A 17,927-nucleotide genomic window follows, 5' to 3' on the forward strand; every position below is an offset into this window, starting at 1 on the left:
TATGTGAAAAATAGGACATGCCAAGTTCTTTGTGTCAGAGAATCACTTTTATTATGAAAAATCAAATAAGTAATTGATTTTACACAAATCAGTGTACTAGGCTCTGTAGGAAGACAAAGGAATATAACAAAATCCTACCCCCCAAGAACTTATAATTGAGAATCAAAAAAGCCTTTATTAGAATGAAAAGTAAATTAACGTTGTTTCAACACCTGCGGAAAACTATCACCAGGTGGTATATAATTTCCTAAGAAAGGATGTGGAAAAATGAAGAATAGTGTCTTTTTTCTTAAAAATGTACATAGTACTTGATTTATTTTATTCAAGCACTTATTCTTCAAAATATCAAAACATATCAGCAGCTTTTGGCAACCTCTGCATTATACAGTCATCCATTTAAAAAAAATAGAACAGGCAATGATTTGACATGTCTTCCCTCAGCTAAGAATTACTTTGACAACAGTTGTCCAGAAAAAGGCTTATTTAATATCACAGGATCAGAGGCCATGTGTCTCACATTTTCTCTCTAAAAGTCAGTAATTCCATCCACATCTTTGTATCTGAAAAATGATATAAAAATTGAGTAACATACAGCCATAAACTAACAACTATTTCTAATATATAAGCAACTAGAGTCTACAAAATTTAAAATGCTCCTTTAATTATCTTTTATATATCAAGATATTTATATACATATATATATACACACACACACCTATATAGATATGTATCAAGTCATAAACCAAATAGTCATCATCCAGAGAAAAGTATCAGAATAATTTTGTTCATTTCAGTGCCTCAAAGAAAGCCCTATCATCATATGAGCAGTAATAGTTAAAGCAACTAACTTTCTCAACAACCCATGAGGCCTTCTATTCCCAACCCAAGACACACTCAAATCCTGCAACCCCTAGAAACCATCTGACTAACCAGGTACAAATCATGTTGTTTCTACTATGAACTGTCTCTAATTTTTTATCATTAAAAAAACTTGTCCTTATACTTTAGAGTAAAAACAGTATATATCATATATATACATTTTAAAATAAAAATAAATCAAGTACTATGTACATTTTTAAGAAAAAAGACACTATTCTTCATTTTACAGAAATAAGATGACACTGCTCCTTCCAAGACATTCTAAATCAAACAAAAGTATAGCCAGACATATAAGCGTCTAACTATACTATATAATATATGGCAAAATTAAATGACTGTCAAATAGATACAAAAAAATAGCACGTTGTTTTGACTGGGATGATTGCAAAAGGAAGAATGGGATCCACCTTGAAGGATGAGAAAATATTATTAGGTGGAAAACAGGAAAGAGCCTTCATAAAATTGGAAGGGGGAAAGGGCCCCTTTACTGAGCCCCTGCCCTGCTAGCCGTGTGCTTAGTGAGTTACAAAGAGATGTGAAATAGGTCATCTGATACTCACCGTGTACCGGGGAGGCAGGCATTACTTCCCCACCTTACAAATGAGAAAACTGAGGCTCAGTGTGATTTACTGCACACAGCTAGCACGTGGCAGAGACTGGGTTTCATGGCAGGTCTGTCGCGCATAGCTTTGTGCTTCAGTACAGTTTCTGCTAGCGTGATGACTCCATATTCCTGTTTTTTTCTTCTCTGCTGCCTCCCAGGAGGGATTAAATTACCTAGTAAATGAGTAAGGTTTTTTGACCTGTGAATCGGAAAAAAAAAGTAAGGGATCTAAGTGGGAAAATCTTCATCGCCACTGCCCTGCTATTTCTGACTGCTAAGAGCTCACTGAGAGTTAACCACACTCCAGGGGACTGGTGTTAGGAAGACAAAGCTTATAAAAACCTTCAGTGACCCCGATTGTGGCTTAAGAAGGTCTAGAATCTAAGGGTTTTAGGGCAACTTTGAAATGACAGAGCTCCAAAAGTAGACTCCGCATCCTCGGTGGTTCTTAACTACAGGAGCAAAATGGTCTGTTCAGAGAACAGGGCAAGTTCTGGTGGTTATTCAAAAGATTCTGCTTTTATTTATTTATTTTTTCCTTTTTTGAGTATATTGCCTTTTCTCCGCCCTTTCGAACAAAAATCCAGTCTAAATGATTGAGTTAATATTAAGATGTATTTTGTCCTGGGCTCAAAGAAACATAACAATACCATCAGTTACCGTCCTTAATCTTTAATCTTGTGTTTGCTGAAGAATGTTCAGCTACTTTCTGTCCTCTTAATGCACAGGCTGTGGTGTGAGGTTTTTCCCCCATTACCTTCCAGACTACTAGTAATGTGTTTCTACTCTGTTGATTGCCGTTCTGTCTTCTAACTTGGCAGATTGAATGAGAAGAAAAAGTTGTTTTCAATTTAGTGTTAAAGTTTTGTAGACCTTGACTTGAATTCAGAATGTGGAAGAGAGTGTAATTTATGTAGTTTGATTTATACCCATTAAAGTTTAAGAGAATTTGGTCATATTCTAAGTGCTCATTTATCTTAGCATTCAAGTACAGCTGTAAGAAATTCAGTTTTATGAGTATTAAATCTGTGGAAGAATTAAAGGTTAAACTTATTATGTATATTTAACTATTGCTCTAACTAAAATGATCACCCTTATGAAGATAAAATTAAATAGATGCATTATTGCATGAGTAATATTACAGGTTAGAATTTGGAGGATAAGACGCTATCAATTTAATTATCCTTCATTGAGAACTTACGATGTGCTGGAAACTGAGTATTGAAAGAATGAGAATAAGATTTAGTCCCAGACCTGGAGATTAATAGAGTAGATCATTTTGTAGAGGGAACTATATCAGCTGCTGTATAAAAACTCACTGTATATAAGGGCAGTATTCTTTTATAAACTACTTTTTAAAAGGTCAGTATCTGTCACTGCTCAGGAGTGGCTAAGCAACTGAGGTCTCAGCCGTACTGAGTCATGAATGTGTGGTCACCTTAGGATTATGGAGACATCTCTGCTCATCTTGGGTGCTTGCATATGTTTGCCCATCTGTAGGTTGGCCTAGGGTAGCCTCAGCTGGGGCACCTGCGTCCTTCTCTGTCAGGCTGGCCTTATTTGTTAGAGGACGGTGGGGTCCCAAGAGTGAGGGGAGGAGTGCAAGGCCTCCTGAGGCTTAGGCTCGGAACTCGCACATCATCACGTCCGTGCCAGTCTGTTCACCAGCTTGAGTTATCAGGCCATCCGAATTCAAGGGGTATAGAGGTAAATCCCACCTCCTGATGGAAGGACCTGCTAAGTCACATTGCAAAGGGCATCACTGGGAGAGAAGTAATTGGGCCATTTTGTAATTAGTGTTCCTACCGTAGGGACAGAGTTTTGTAAAAGGAACAAAGCCTGTCTAAGGTCTTATATAGTGACTGCTGCAATAGGAGCACAGGAAACTATAAGCCCTTTGAATTGAAGAAGCATACATTTCAGGACTGATAACAGTAGAAAATGAGACTGGATTGAAGGAAAGAGGACCAGGTTGGAGAGGCTTATATTTGCATTTCTAGAAGCTTGGGTGTTACCCTTTGGATAGAGGGAGGCATCTAAAGTTTTAGGCAAACAGGAATGCCATTGTAAATTTCATTTTTTTTCTGTAGGTTGCTCTGGCAACAGTGAATTAAAGGTGAGCGAAACACTGATGGAAGATTAGATGCTGTTGCAAAACTCTAGATTGTGTAAAGATCATGAAGGCCAGACTAAAGCAGTGGAAAGTATTCAAGTGTGGTAAACCTGACCATGTTAATCATTCATTCAGACAGACTCCTTTGAGCCAGGTGCTGTGTTAGGTGTTTGAGAACCGTCAGTGAGAATTCCCCTTCTTTAATGTTGCAAAGGCTTCTTGGAGCTTTGGACTTCTGGAGCTCTTACACAAGTTACCCTTTCCTCATGCATCCCACTGTTAGGCGTGCTGATAAATAGAGACGAATAGTAATCCTGACTTACCTAGCGAAGAAATCGTGGCTAGTGATATGGTGATTTAAAATGTCTGTCTTGGCTATTTTTTCTTTCTAGTATACTTAGTTACCAGAGATTTTAGTGATATTGAAAGTTATTTTATTGGTTAATATAAAGAATAATGAATAGGAGCCTGAGTAAATTTTGTGACTTTTACACATCTGTACCTGCCTCTAGTATAGTATGTGACTGTGAAAGTAATTCAAAGATTCATATATTAGTTTTTTAATTTCCTGTATTTCATTTTAGCATATTCAGAACACTTTCCTGGGTGTTGAGTGGAAAAAAGTATATTTGTATGTGGAGAATAATTTTTTATTGCATATGTCTGGGAGAATATGTGGTAGTAGAGACTAATTTACGGGAGAAATTGAGAAGAAATTTTTATAAGGATTCACCAATTTGCAATCGAAGATAATAACGTTTTAAAGTAAGTTTTGCCTTTAAAAATCTTTAGAAATAAAGGTATCTCTTTCAGAGAATATTTATCATTAGCATTACTTGCTATTTTGTTGTTCTCAGTAAACTACTTAGAGTCAGTATTCTTTTCCTGTCAAATCCCATTATGATGCATTTAATTACTCACAGAAACCCTATACAGTTGTTTTCTCAAGATTAAATGCAAATCCAGTGTGTTTTGTGGATTTCTAGAGATCTCTAATAATATTATAGCCCTGGATACGGTGACTTGCGAGGTAATTTATTGAAGTCTCTTCAGTATTCCCTGCATTTAGAGATACAATTACAAAGCATTGCCCAGATAGTTTTTGGCTATTTTTCTTCTCAAAGTAGAGATTTCTGGACGTTTGAGCATTCTTAACAGACGTTGATGAACAGCGGAGGGATAGAGAGCAGCTGATTCCTCCCCCCACCCGCCAAGTTAATGAAAATGATAACCTTCTTGAATTTTAATTAGAACCTAGAAGTTAAGATATATATATATATGCATGTACCTAATTGGTGTATAACTCTCTTCTTCTACCTAGATGATGACCCCTGAGAGCAGGGCCGTGCTGTGTCCCTGGTAACACAGTCTCCGGCTCATATCAGTACCTTGTGTGTAGTGAATATTATGTGTTTGGTGTGGCTGATGGTTATTTAAGTATCATTCCTTTGGGTAAACCTCAGGAACTTTGTTTACCCACTCACCTTCCAGTTCATACCTTTTCCCTTTGGGGGCAGGGCACTGATTACCTTCATGTTCCCTCCGGCCATGTGCTCAGTCAGGGAAGCGGTTTTCCATAGCAGGATAAATCGTGGTTAACCTTAGCTGATCATGATAATTCTACTCTGATTTCCAGGGGTTCCATTAAGCATGGGTCTCTAAAGCACTGCTAGCCAGAGAGACATTGAAGGAAGTCTAGTAGGTTTCTGGAAAAGAAAATTGCCTTGCTCTTATATAGAGAGATGGGAGAAGAAAAGTCTCTTTGTGCTTCTGAATGGGGTCTGCCTGGAACAGCAGTAGCCACCTTGGGGGATAATGAAATGAGCCTATATAAGAGAAAAATCAACATACTGTCCTTAAAGAGGCAGAGTGGCAAGGTGGAACAGGCAGGGGTTTTTGAATGTGATCAGCCAACCTTAGTATATTTCAGTCTCCTTTGGTTGAACCTGGCAGGTAGGCTAATGAAAACCTCTTTAATACTTGGCTGTTAAAAAGATAGAAAGTCTATATATTGAATAAATGATCTAAAAGTCACAGATTAGAGTAACATCAGTTATCCATTTTCCACTCCTCCTCCCACCCCCACTGCCCACTTCCCTCCTTTCCTGTTCAGACATCCTGGCCCCAGCACAGAAGACTCTTGGATCTGGTCCTGATCAAATGGATGCAATTTTTAATCAGGCTTCATGGACTAATAGGCACTTGTGCTGGTGTCCACTGTTTCTATTTCAAAGAAAACAGGAAGCGGAGACTGGTTGAGGAATCCTCCTTGATGGATGTATTGCCAGTTATAAACTTTGTGATAGGAGCTCAGGCCTCATTTCTCAGGGACAAGTGAGTTTTGGGATGGTTCCTCCCTCCCAAAGCTATTATTGACATTTTGGGTCAGAAAATTACTTATTGCACAGGGCTGTTTCATGCATTATAGAATATTTATCAGTATCCCTTACCTCTACCCACTAGATACCAGTAGTACTCCCCCATTGTGACAATAAAAAATGTCTCCAGAAATAGCCAACTATTTCTTGGGAGGCAAAAATATCCCCCACTTGAGAACCACTACGTTAGAGATAAAGGATTGTTTTTTATAGGTGCGTTTGTCCTAAGACTCAGGCAGATGAGAGGGGGGAAGTTCTAACTGCCATTGCCTTAACCGCTTCCTCGTACGGTGAGAAAATACAATGAATTACTAAGTTTTTCAAACTGGTATTTTCAACCATATGAAGAACCTTTAGATTTGAGATGTTTTGAGCTAACATATAGTTACTGCTTAAACTCCTTCAACCTTGAAAATCAGCAAACTAAAAGAGCAAAGTTAGGATTTAAAAACTAATGTAATTCTATCTTCAAATGTTAAATAATCGTGTATTTAACAAACAGCCTCTGATATGATGATAACTGTCTTTGTGGAAAGGCTTCACTTTGCTAATAAATAAGCCAGGATTTCACATTCTGTTTGAACTTGGGAAAAGTCTACATGTAAAGACAGTTCAGATGTGAGCTGAAATGTTGCCTGCATAAAATTCTGTGCATGGGGCAAGTTGATTGGTTCCAATTTTATTTTTAACGGCAAATGTTAACTAAAGTATTACAGACCAGGGAGTACAGTAATTCCTTTTGTAAAAATGACAGCATTCTTAACATGCCTCTGATTTAAATGTTGCTGTCTATTTCACACACAAGCAAACGGAGTCTGTCTTTTCTTTCTGCATCCCCAGGGCTTTATAGTATGCCTGGTACATGCATAGCATGTGCCCTGTGTATAGTAAATAATGTTTGAATGAGTGTTGCCAATCTGTTGACTCCTTGAGTGAAGTCAGGTGAAGATATAAAATAAACGCAAACAAGCATTAAAGCAACTTTAAAGCAGTAAAGATTCTACAGTTTGCATCAACTAAGTAATGTAGTGACTTGTGATAGCTGCTGTGGTCATCCTTTGCTCTGCCCACTACTACCCTTCCGGTTACCACGTATGTTAATTCAACCTTTACAGTAACTTGATTTGTCTGTCTCTACATCCTTACTGCTATTTCAGGAGTCCCAGCCACTGTCTTCTTTTGCCTAAAAGAAGACACTCATCAATTTATTCTCCTCTTCTTCCAATCCATTTTCCACTTCAGGAAGCCAAAGTGCACTTTTAAAAAAGTGAACATTTTGAAACACTTAAGTCACCTCCCCAGGTTGAAACCCTTCAGTGTGTTTCTCTGGTCCTTGGGACATAATCCAAAATCCTTAGTCTATGGTTCATGATCCTGAACCTCTGACTGCTGTTGGCCTTGCCTTCCCTCATCACCTTAACTTTTGCCTCTCTTGCTTTGCCAAACTCATGTTCCTTCAGATCCTGTAACTTGCCATGTTCCTTACTATCTTAGGGTCTTGAAACTGCTGATTCCTCTGCCCGGAATCTTCTCAGCTCATACTTTCCTTGGATAATGCTGATGTATCTTTCCAGCCTCAGACTGACTGTCACTTTCTTAGAGAGCAATGCTCTGGGCCTCTGGCCTCGAATCAAAGTTTGGGTCCCCTTTACATTTGTTCTTTCTTTTGATACTCTGTTTTCCTTTCAGAGCTCTTATCACAACTTGCAGTTACACATTTGTGTTTTTGTTTAAAATCTGCCCTCACCAGATAATCTCCACAAAGTAGGTGTATGTGTTTTCTCCAATATATGACCCATACTTAGTACTTGCCCAGCACATAGTATAGGTTCTTGGTAGTGATTTTAGTGAACAAAGTTGAATTCGCCTTGCAAGATGGCAATATATCAGACTAACAGTATAAGTTTATATTACATTACCCTCATGTTGAATCTTTAGGCCTGGGGTAAGCATTTAATGTTGGAAGAGAGAGGGAATGATTTGTTCCTGCTTCGCATAGAATGGCATATTGGGTAGCACAGAACCATAACTGAGAACTGGTGACCGGACAGGGACATACACTCATACATGAATGATTTCTCCTTTGCCTTATAGATAGGAAAACAAGGAGCAAAAAGTGTTTAGGCAGCTTTTCAGCCTATCCAGAAGTAGAAAAGAAACTCAAAGTATTTTAAAAAATTATTTATTTTTTGCTTTAGAGTTTATTCAGATTAGTACATATCATGAGTCATTGCTGCCTAGCTTTTTGGCCAATAGGATTTCAGTATGCACTGCACTAGTATAAACTCTTGGATTGGCTTAACTACCTCTGATGTCACAATTTCCCCATTAGGAAGTCACAATTTTCTTGAAATAACATTGTACTAATAACAAATCTTGTTATTCTGTTTCATTATGAGAAAGATAATCTACCAAAAATAAAAATGCTGGAAGGAGCAAGATATCTTTGATCCACGCAGACCTTTTCCATTTACGTGCTTTAATTATCTACTGCCAACACTTGAAGATAGCTTCTTTATTTTACAACGGTTGGTTTTTTTTTCTTCATGTTTGTCAGTTAATAGGCAAATGGAGGAATGAGCCTACTTAGAATTACTCCTTCAATTCACAGTTCTGTTTCATCTCGACTGTTGAGGCTTAGCATCTTTCTACTACTTAGCCTTCCTGACTCAAAAGGAAAAGCCATTTGGACAGCCCACCTGAATATAACGTTTCAGGTGGGAAATCAGATTATATCAGAATTAGGAGAGAGTGGAGTGTTCGGGAATCATTCTCCTCTGGAAAGAGTGTCTGGTGTGGTGGTACTTCCTGAAGGATGGAATCAGAACGCTTGTAATCCTATGACCAATTTCAGCAGGCCTGAGCGAGCAGACTCTTGGCTGGCCCTCATTGAACGGGGAGGCTGTACTTTCACACACAAAATCAACGTGGCAGCAGAGAAGGGGGCAAATGGGGTGATCATTTATAACTATCCAGGTACGGGCAACAAAGTATTTCCCATGTCTCACCAGGGAACGGAAAATATGGTCGCAGTGATGATAGGCAACCTGAAAGGCATGGAACTTTTGCACTTGATTCAGAAAGGATTCTATGTGACGATCATCATTGAAGTGGGGAGAATGCACATGCCCTGGCTGAGCCATTATGTCATGTCTCTGTTTACCTTTCTGGCTGCCACAGTGGCCTACCTGTTCCTGTACTGTGCCTGGAGACCTCGAGTGCCCAATTCTTCCACCAGGAGGCGAAGACAGATAAAGGCAGATGTGAAGAAAGCTATTGGGCAGCTTCAACTGCAAGTGCTCAAAGAAGGGGATAAGGAACTAGATCCAGATGAAAACAATTGTGTTGTTTGCTTTGACATATACAAGCCTCAAGATGTAGTACGTATTTTAACTTGCAAACATTTTTTCCATAAGGCATGCATCGACCCCTGGCTTTTAGCCCATAGGACATGCCCCATGTGCAAGTGTGACATTCTGAAAACTTAAGAAACCCGGAGAATCTCCTGAAGATGTAACTGCGTCTTACCAAAGATTACAGTTAAGATGAATTCTCTTTTAGCACTTTATGTAGAGAGAAAATTCAACTGCAGCTTGTCTATGCAAGTACTAAAGTGGGTGAAATGTGTGTGCTTTAAAAATAAAACTCCATATCATGTGCATCTATTTGAACTTGCTGTTTTTCTAGTGTTTTGTTATACATTTTTGCCTTTATCTAAATAAGGACGTTAGTATACATTAAAAGCAAATTAGTCTTGATTTTCAAATTACAGTGATTGTGACATTGATGCCACAGAATTAGTCATAATATTTTAAAGTTTCTTTATACTAATTTTTATACTTTGCTTCCATATGTTTAATTTTTGATATCTAATAATACTTCTGTTCAGTAAACTTCATTATAGGTTTAGATCTTGATTTAATTTTCCGTGGTTAATTTTATTAATACCCAGAAAATCTGGTTGCCAAAGCTATTGACTGGGTAGGTAATCTGTTCCAAATAATTATTTTAGATGGTAGCACTTCTGGTTATGTATCTAAAAATATTTTAAATTACTATAGGTCTAATTTAGGGCAGCATTATAAAAAAAAAAACAAATCACCTTTGTTTGCTAGAGCCCTTTAAATCCTAGCATAGTGAATCAGCTATGATTGCAAATTTTCCTTCTAGAATTGACTCTAGTAAATGCTCCTCTTAAGATGGTGGTATGTCTCTATTTGGGACATTTTGATAATATAGACCTAGAGCAGAACTGCAATTTTGTTCATTTGCCTTTCCAAATTGTATCTCTTGCCTTATTTTGCCTCTTCCTTTTTTCTGGTAGATAAACACCTGTATAACAGTGAGAGGCCTGAAGATGTGGGTTTTGTTGTTTTGATGAAAATCTCTCTGGATAATATGCTAAAGCATTGATGTCCAACTCAAATGGCAATTTGTGAGTCAACACACTGTGTGCCTCACTGTCTTTTTTAAAGAGTGGGTGTGTGGAAATCAGATTAATGGTCTTTGGGAAAGAAAATCGACCACTGTGAGCCCCGAAGGTGTCACATCAATGTTCTTTTCTTTTAATGCCACTTTTTGTTGGGCCTTTAGGGACCATTTCTCCTTCCTCTTTTCTACTTTGAGCTGTCACGTTGTTGACTGATATTTCATAAGAATACACTAGCTCCCGTAGTCCTGGTGAGACCCAACCTAAAGTGTCTCTTAGTACCCTATGCATAGAGGTCAGAGACATTTATGTCCAAGGTCAAAATCCTTGGCTTTGGTTTCCTAGCTGGTGAATAAGAACCACTGAGAGATACCCCTGAGAAAGTGTATGGCAGTGCCAGTGACTGCCCGTATTTGTTAGTTCACATGTCATTCTTTGGCTTTGAAGTCATATTGTGCCATTGGCCGAAGTGTAGCAAGCATATAGGCAGAACTGACAGTGTATGCGGGGTCTTCCACCAACGATGTTTGTTGATTTTGGCAAGCATTTTGTTAAAAGCATCTATGACCTTTAACCATCACTGTTGTCAGTGGTTAAATTTAAGTGAGGACCTTGAAGTTTTTCTTTTTAAAATCTATAGCTACATTTTTGTTCAAAGTAAACTGTGCTAAACTAATATTGCTATATATAATCTTTCCCCCTACACCCGTCCTCTTCCCTCAAAATATTGCGAGATTACTAACAGATGTCAAGGTCTGCAGAGAAATGAGATTAGTCTTTTCTGTCTTTACTGCTGTCATCCCTACATATAATCAATGTAAGAGTGAGGGTAGTGGGCTTCCCTGGTGGCGCAGTGGTTGAGAATCTACCTGCCAGTGCAGGGGACATGGGTTCGAGCCCCGGTCTGGGAAGATCCCACATGCCACAGAGCAACTGGGCCCGTGAGCCACAATTACTGAGCCTGCGCTCCACAACAAGAGAGGCCGCAATAGTGAAAGGCCCGCGCACCGCGATGAAGAGTGGCCCCCGCTTGCCGCAACTAGAAAAAGCCCTCGCACAGAAACGAAGACCCAACACAGCCATAAATAAATAAATAATTAATTAATTAAAAAGAAAAAAGTGAGGGTAGTGAGGCTGAAGTAGTTTAACGGGATGCCCTACTTTTTTTTTTAATAGCTACTTTATTTATTTATTTATTTATTTTTAGCTGTGTTGGGTCTTCGTTTCGTGCGAGGGCTTTCTCTAGTTGTGGCAAGCGGGGGCCACTCTTCATCGCAGTGCGCGGGCCTCTCACTATCGCGGCCTCTCCCATTGCGGGGCACAGGCTCCAGACGCGCAGGCTCAGTAATTGTGGCTCACGGGCCTAGTTGCTCCGCGGCATGTGGGATCTTCCCAGACCAGGGCTCGAACCCGTGTCCCCTGCATTGGCAGGCAGAGTCTCAACCCCTGCACCACCAGGGAAGCCCCCTACTTTTAAAAGTTAAATCAAAACCAAACCTGTCCAACAAATTTCTGAGCAAGCTTTATTAAATAAATTCAGTTCAAATATTTACGTGATAGATAAAAAATTTGCACTGTGACCAAATGTGAGTTAAAAACAGTGTTACTTACCACTTTTATCCCATATCTGGTCATAGTGCTAATTTTTAATTATCATTCATGGTTTTAAAACTTGCCATTTTGATACAGATATTTACTTCACTGTGAAGGAAAGTGTTAATCGTATGGCCTTTCTTGCATATGCTTTCAGGTTTTAAAATGCCTGCATTATATAATTTTTAATATTCTTCAGCTTAACGTGATACCAGGTAACATTACATGTAGTAGCTCAAGGATTGAATCCATCCTGTAACAACACTGAGATTACCCATAACAACATTTGAAACAGTCAAGCCAATAAATGTACAGCATGCTCTAAGCTCTTACCTAATTGGCTGTGTTGTCTTTTATGTCATAATCATGCCACCCAACAGTAAGCAGTATGTAGAGTTACAGTAGTGAGACTGGGATTTTTTTTTTTTTCAATCTAAAGTTTTTCTCTTTCTCTCAAAAAAAAACATCTGAAACTCATAAGACATCTTGAAGAATTTCTTACAGAAACATGCTGGAAGACAGTGGAACTTGTTTTCACCCAGAAGATTTTTTTCATTTTAATATTTTCTGTTGACTGTCAGCAGATGTGGAAGCCACATCTTTTTGTTGGGTTAGTCCTTCAGTCACTAAGAGAGAGATGCGTCTACTCAAGATTGGCACTCGGAGAAACCACACTGCCTCTTCCTGGCTCATGAAATTCAGTTTCCTTTGGCTGCTTAGCCAGCACTGTTGCAGAGCCAGCGCCGTTTGGACTGCTTACATGAACATATCATTTCACGTTGGGAATCGCATGTTGTCAGAGTTGGGGGAGACTGGAGTGTTTGGAAGAAGCTCTGCTCTGAAGAGAGTGGCAGGAGTTATCGTGCCTCCAGAGGGAAAAATGCAAAATGCATGTAAACCCAGTACCAGTTTCAGCAGATCGAAGAACTCGGAGACATGGCTCGCGCTTGTTGAACGGGGAGGCTGTACCTTCACGCAGAAGATCAAGGTGGCCGTGGAGAAGGGAGCCGGCGGAGTGATCATCTATAACTTTCCAGGAACTGGCAATCAGGTTTTTCCCATGTCTCATCAGGCGTTTGAAGACATCGTTGTGGTGATGATTGGTAACTTGAAAGGCATGGAGGTTTTGCATTTAATTCAGAAGGGAGTTCACGTTACAGTCATGATTGAGGTGGGAAGAAAACACATCATCTGGATGAATCACTATTTTGTCTCTTTTGTGATCGTCACAACCGCTACACTAGCGTATTTCATCTTTTATCATATTAGAAGACTTTGGGTAGCAAGGATTCAGAACAGGAGATGGCAGCGGTTAACAACTGATCTCAGGAAAGCATGTGGCCAGCTTCAACTTCGGGTACTTAAAGAGGGGGACACAGAAGTATGTCCAAATGGAGATAGCTGTGTAGTTTGCTTTGAACTCTATAAGCCTAATGATACAGTTCGTATTCTGACTTGTAAACATTTTTTCCACCAGAACTGCATTGACCCCTGGATTCTAGCCCATGGGACATGCCCCATGTGCAAATGTGACATTCTTAAAGCTTTGGGGATTCAGGTGGATGTTGAAGATGGACCAGAATCTTTGCAAGTTCTAATGTTGAATGAATTGCCTGGTACCCTCTCACCTCGTGAAGAGGGCACAAATAATGAACCTCCTCCTGCAGGAAGGTCAAATAAAGTGACCCACGTGGAGGAGGAGAAGCACCCTACTTCTCAGAACGAAGGCCCGTCTAATTCAGTAGCAGCAGACGTTCATCCTCTACCTTGACAGCATGACCTTTGAGGAAGTGGATTAAACCTGTCTGTGAAATCAGGTCCTAAGTACTAACAAGCAGTTTGTCTGAAGTGTGGTTTTTGTGTCTTTTTTTTTTGTTACTTCGGTAGTTTTCTACATTCTTTGTCAAGTCTCGGAGACAGAAAAAAAGTACTAGCAGGATTATTTTTTCCCATTTTTCACCTTTGCTAAATGTAACTTTTTGTCAGTGTGTGTTACTCCTGTGAGTATATATGTTTATTTCTGTATGCACATGAATGTTAAACCAAGGGCGAACTTTGCTTTTTATTTTTTTGGCCTCAGCGTGCAGCTTATGGGATCTTAGTTCCCTGACCAGGGATCGAACCCAGGCCCCCGCAGTGAAAGTGCCAGGTCTTAACCTCTGGACCGTCAGGGAATTCCCAACCAAGGACAAACTTTATTCCCTAAATTTTTTTGTATATATATATATATATATTATATATATATATTGGGCTTTATTTTGGTAAGAAAATTGTTAACATATTTACACATTCCTTATATTACAGAAACTATCAATGAAGTTTGAAAAACAAATTACCTTTTATATACTAGGAAGAATAAAATTTATCTTTTGATATTTATAGTACAGTATACTAATTTTGAAGTCATTGTGCTGTGTTTTCTTCATTCTTGGCATGAAAATTTTGCTGCGTAGAATTTTAGTGTTTTGACAAATAGTTCTGTTCAGCCATTAGTACATCCTATGTGATCTGCGTATATATAATGATAGAAATTTTAAAGGTAAAATACTAGCACTCCTTAAGTGAATAGGAGATATTTCAGTGCCCAGTATTGCTTATCATAATTGTTACATTTTCATAATGTATAGAAAGACTTAAATGAAGAATTCCTATATTTAGTAATAGTGTATTTATTTCCCATGTGTCCCACCCTACTCCCTAGTTTATTTTTTGCAATTAAATAAGACACTTTAACTATGTCATATTATTTTTTAGTTAAGTACCACAATGTAGAAGTTATTATGACATATTGGGATTGTTTGTTTTGTTCACTGTATTCCCAGGATGTAGCACAGTGCCAGACCCTCAAATATTTGAGTAAATGAATAACTATTATCTTTTAAATAATGTAACTATTATGTGTTAATCTGAAAAACTGGACAGTTTTATCCCAGTCATACAAAATAATGGGAACATAATCCTGAAAATTTTCATCCCAGATTGCTTTGAGAAAATAGAAAATTACAATTTTTAGCCCAGAATTCAGTATTACAATTTAGCATGTGTAATTTTAACAAAGGGCTTTGAACTCTTCAGGGCTGACACAGGGATTTGATTTCTTGTGCAACCCTAGAGAGAGCTTTATTAAGAGGAATTTCGTGAGTTGCTCAGTGCTAACAATACTGGAATCCAGAGACCGGCAGGAGGGCAGTAGTTGATTCTAACTGCAATGCCAAAGAAGACTATTTAAAGGAGGAAGGACATTCCTCGAAGGCCAGGGAGAACTGAGACACAGCACAAACTAGGCAGATGGCCAGATGGGGGTGATGCCTTGCTTGGTACATACAGGCTTTTTTTTTTATACCCAACCATGGAGAGGTGTTTTGATGAAATGAATCCCAAGAGCTGCTCTTTGAAGGACTTGCATAGCACCAAGGCTGCTGAAGGATTTAGCAGGAATACTGTTTCACGTGTCTTTCTGAGTTTATCTTCAGAGTAGAGTCCTTTCCTGAAGGTCCACAGATCACACTGAAGAGACAGGACACTGAGGACCCCGTGGGAGCCACATCTGGTAGGATTCCTGAGCCAGAATAAGCTGTCATTCTCAGACTGGCCACTGTTGGCATCTCTGCCATGAGGGGCTGGCAGCTTATAGGGGTGGCTAGACTGACTTTCTCTGGTTACCTGCTGGAATCATTGGAGCACTGGAAATGAATGCATCTGGTAATGCTGGCAGTCCCCAAGCCCAGGGTTCTCAGGTTATTATAGTTCTGTGTACTTTCAGCAAATTCATGTGGGGTACGTGTTCCGAGATAGACCTAACACTTGAGGAATTTGTTATTTGCTCTTCACACTGATGCCAACATTGTTCTTTCCATCCTTCCTCTGCACTCTCATTGCTTTCTCCTTTCTTTTCTTTCCCTCCTTTTCCTCCACTTTGTTCATCATTGTCAATCTTAGACCTGACTTACCCTCATGTGTAAAAAATTCGCATGTAAAGTCTCTCGTTAATGTGAACATCAAACATTTAACACAGTGTGCTTGTGGTCTTGATTTGAGAATTTTCAACAGATGTTCTTTAAAGGATAGTTAGAATCTGTGTTTGAAATGGGGAAGGAAAGGTCACATCAGTGAACTTGGGAACTGTTATTGCTGAGTGCCTACCATGTAGCAGGCAGTGGACTAAATTCTTTCCATAGCTGTGTTCTTATGTCAGAACAAAACAGCAGTTTTAATCCTTGTCTTTAGAATGCGGTAAACAGATCAGTAAACCACTTTCACTCTGGGTTTAATAACTAGAACCTGGAAATAGCACTGCTATGTCAAATGTTAGGTATTATTCATTGTAATAGATTTTTACTTATTTTGTGGTCTGCACCATTTTCTCTTGTACCTAGTGATGCAAATGTATTTTGCCATAATGGCGTGGGGCTATAATATGAATTATTTTGCCCCCAGTACCAGTGTCGTAATGGATTTCCCTTGCATTTCTCCTTTGTATATATTTTTGCATTTCTCTGGTAATTGATTCCCCCTGCTCACCTCGCTAGGTAGGGGTTTGATACTCCTTATAAGAATTAAACTTTTTTCCTTATAACTGGGATAAATTGGATTTATTATCTACTGAAGTGAAAATGATTCTAAAGCACTTGACCACTGATTGGGCGATGCCGTAGGTGAATTTACCTATATAGTTCCTCGTATTATGTGACACTACACTGATCGTATCCCTGTCTCTTGCTATAGAATTGTTATAACGCAGTTGTCCTGTAGAGATGTTGGTCAGCCATAATATTTACAATAATGTATTTCAAAGGATTTAGTGAGCCAGGATCTGGCATTTCTGATGGTATTTAAGCTTAGTATATACAGTTAAAGTGTTTTCTCCTTCTGCAAAACTCACTGGTTTTTGGAGCAGCATGCAGGAATCAAGTGGGAGAAAGGATCAGAATTTGAAGATGCATTGAAGTACAGAGGAAGCCTTCACACGTTGATACTGCGAAGGAGTCCATTTAATGGCAACTCCATGTTCCCGCTCCATCATTTACTGGGAGCCCTGGGTTTGTTTTTTTAGAATTTATTTGGTTTTGTACTTCATTTAAAAAAATGTTTAGTGCTTAGTAATGAAAAATAAGGATTATGGGTTATGACAATTACTGATACAGAAATATCTTAAGATACATACCTGGTTTCCTAAACTGTAAGAACTGTTTTTGGGGGGGTTGGGTAATGTACTTTAAGTTAGAGAGATGATCTGGTCCCTGGGCACAGGTGTTAGAGTTATTCCACCACAATTTCTCCAAAAAACGTCCCTTTTTAAAATAGCTACACCACAGTTTATAACACCTCCCTCTGCAACTATGCTGTCATCTTTGTCAGACCTCCAAGATATGTGTTCTTTGATTTCAGCTGCTGATAGGAATTTTCCTCATCACTGTTGATAAGCAGGGTAACCCTGATTTGGAAACTTCCCTACATCTGTAACATTCGTTGCTGCCACAGAAGTTCTGTCATCTTTGAAAACCTCCCAACTTACAGCGCCTCTTTCAGAATTCCTCCTCTGAATTCACTTGACCTCATTTCCACCACTTGCTCTTGGTTCTCATTCCAAGCCTAGTTTCCCTTAACCATCCTTTCCAAGCCCATCTCATCTTCTCCAACTTCAGCCTACAGCCAGTTGTAAGCCGTTTTAGTACTGCTCTATCTACGAAGTGCTACTGAATTCCTTGACTTCAAGACTTCTTTTCTGCAGTACCATTTGCCTACCCTGAGTCATCTCTACTGATTTCCACCAGATCTTTACTTCTATTTAAGAATCCTTTATAAATCTCAACTCTTTTTTATATTCCCCATAGAGCAGTACTTCTCAGCGTTGGCTGCATGTCAGAATCTACCTGAAGGGCTTTGAAAATGCTCAATGCCCTTGCTGCACCCAAGACTTCTGGGGTGGGG

At 39.1% G+C, this 17,927-nt stretch overlaps 3 protein-coding genes across 14 annotated transcripts in view; all 3 read left to right on the top strand.

The window, feature by feature from the left end:
- The window catches only part of CADPS2 (calcium dependent secretion activator 2), a 555,896-nt gene that overhangs the window by 162,824 nt on the left and 375,145 nt on the right, over window positions 1-17,927 (top strand). The window lies entirely within an intron of this gene.
- RNF148 (ring finger protein 148) lies at window positions 8,548-9,462 on the top strand. The gene has a single exon (XM_059932666.1). The coding sequence runs from the start codon at window positions 8,551-8,553 to the stop codon at window positions 9,460-9,462; it is 912 nt and encodes a 303-aa protein (XP_059788649.1). The 5' UTR covers window positions 8,548-8,550.
- RNF133 (ring finger protein 133) lies at window positions 12,634-13,767 on the top strand. The gene has a single exon (XM_059932667.1). The coding sequence runs from the start codon at window positions 12,634-12,636 to the stop codon at window positions 13,765-13,767; it is 1,134 nt and encodes a 377-aa protein (XP_059788650.1).

The sequence above is a fragment of the Balaenoptera ricei genome, chromosome 9 (genome assembly GCF_028023285.1).
Source record: "Balaenoptera ricei isolate mBalRic1 chromosome 9, mBalRic1.hap2, whole genome shotgun sequence".
In the NCBI taxonomy this organism is placed as follows: Eukaryota; Metazoa; Chordata; class Mammalia; order Artiodactyla; family Balaenopteridae; genus Balaenoptera; species Balaenoptera ricei.

Bases quoted from the DNA above. Each gene is read 5' to 3' on its own strand.
- RNF148 (XM_059932666.1), top strand. From the start codon at position 8,551: ATGAGCCTACTTAGAATTACTCCTTCAATTCACAGTTCTGTTTCATCT.
- RNF133 (XM_059932667.1), top strand. From the start codon at position 12,634: ATGCGTCTACTCAAGATTGGCACTCGGAGAAACCACACTGCCTCTTCC.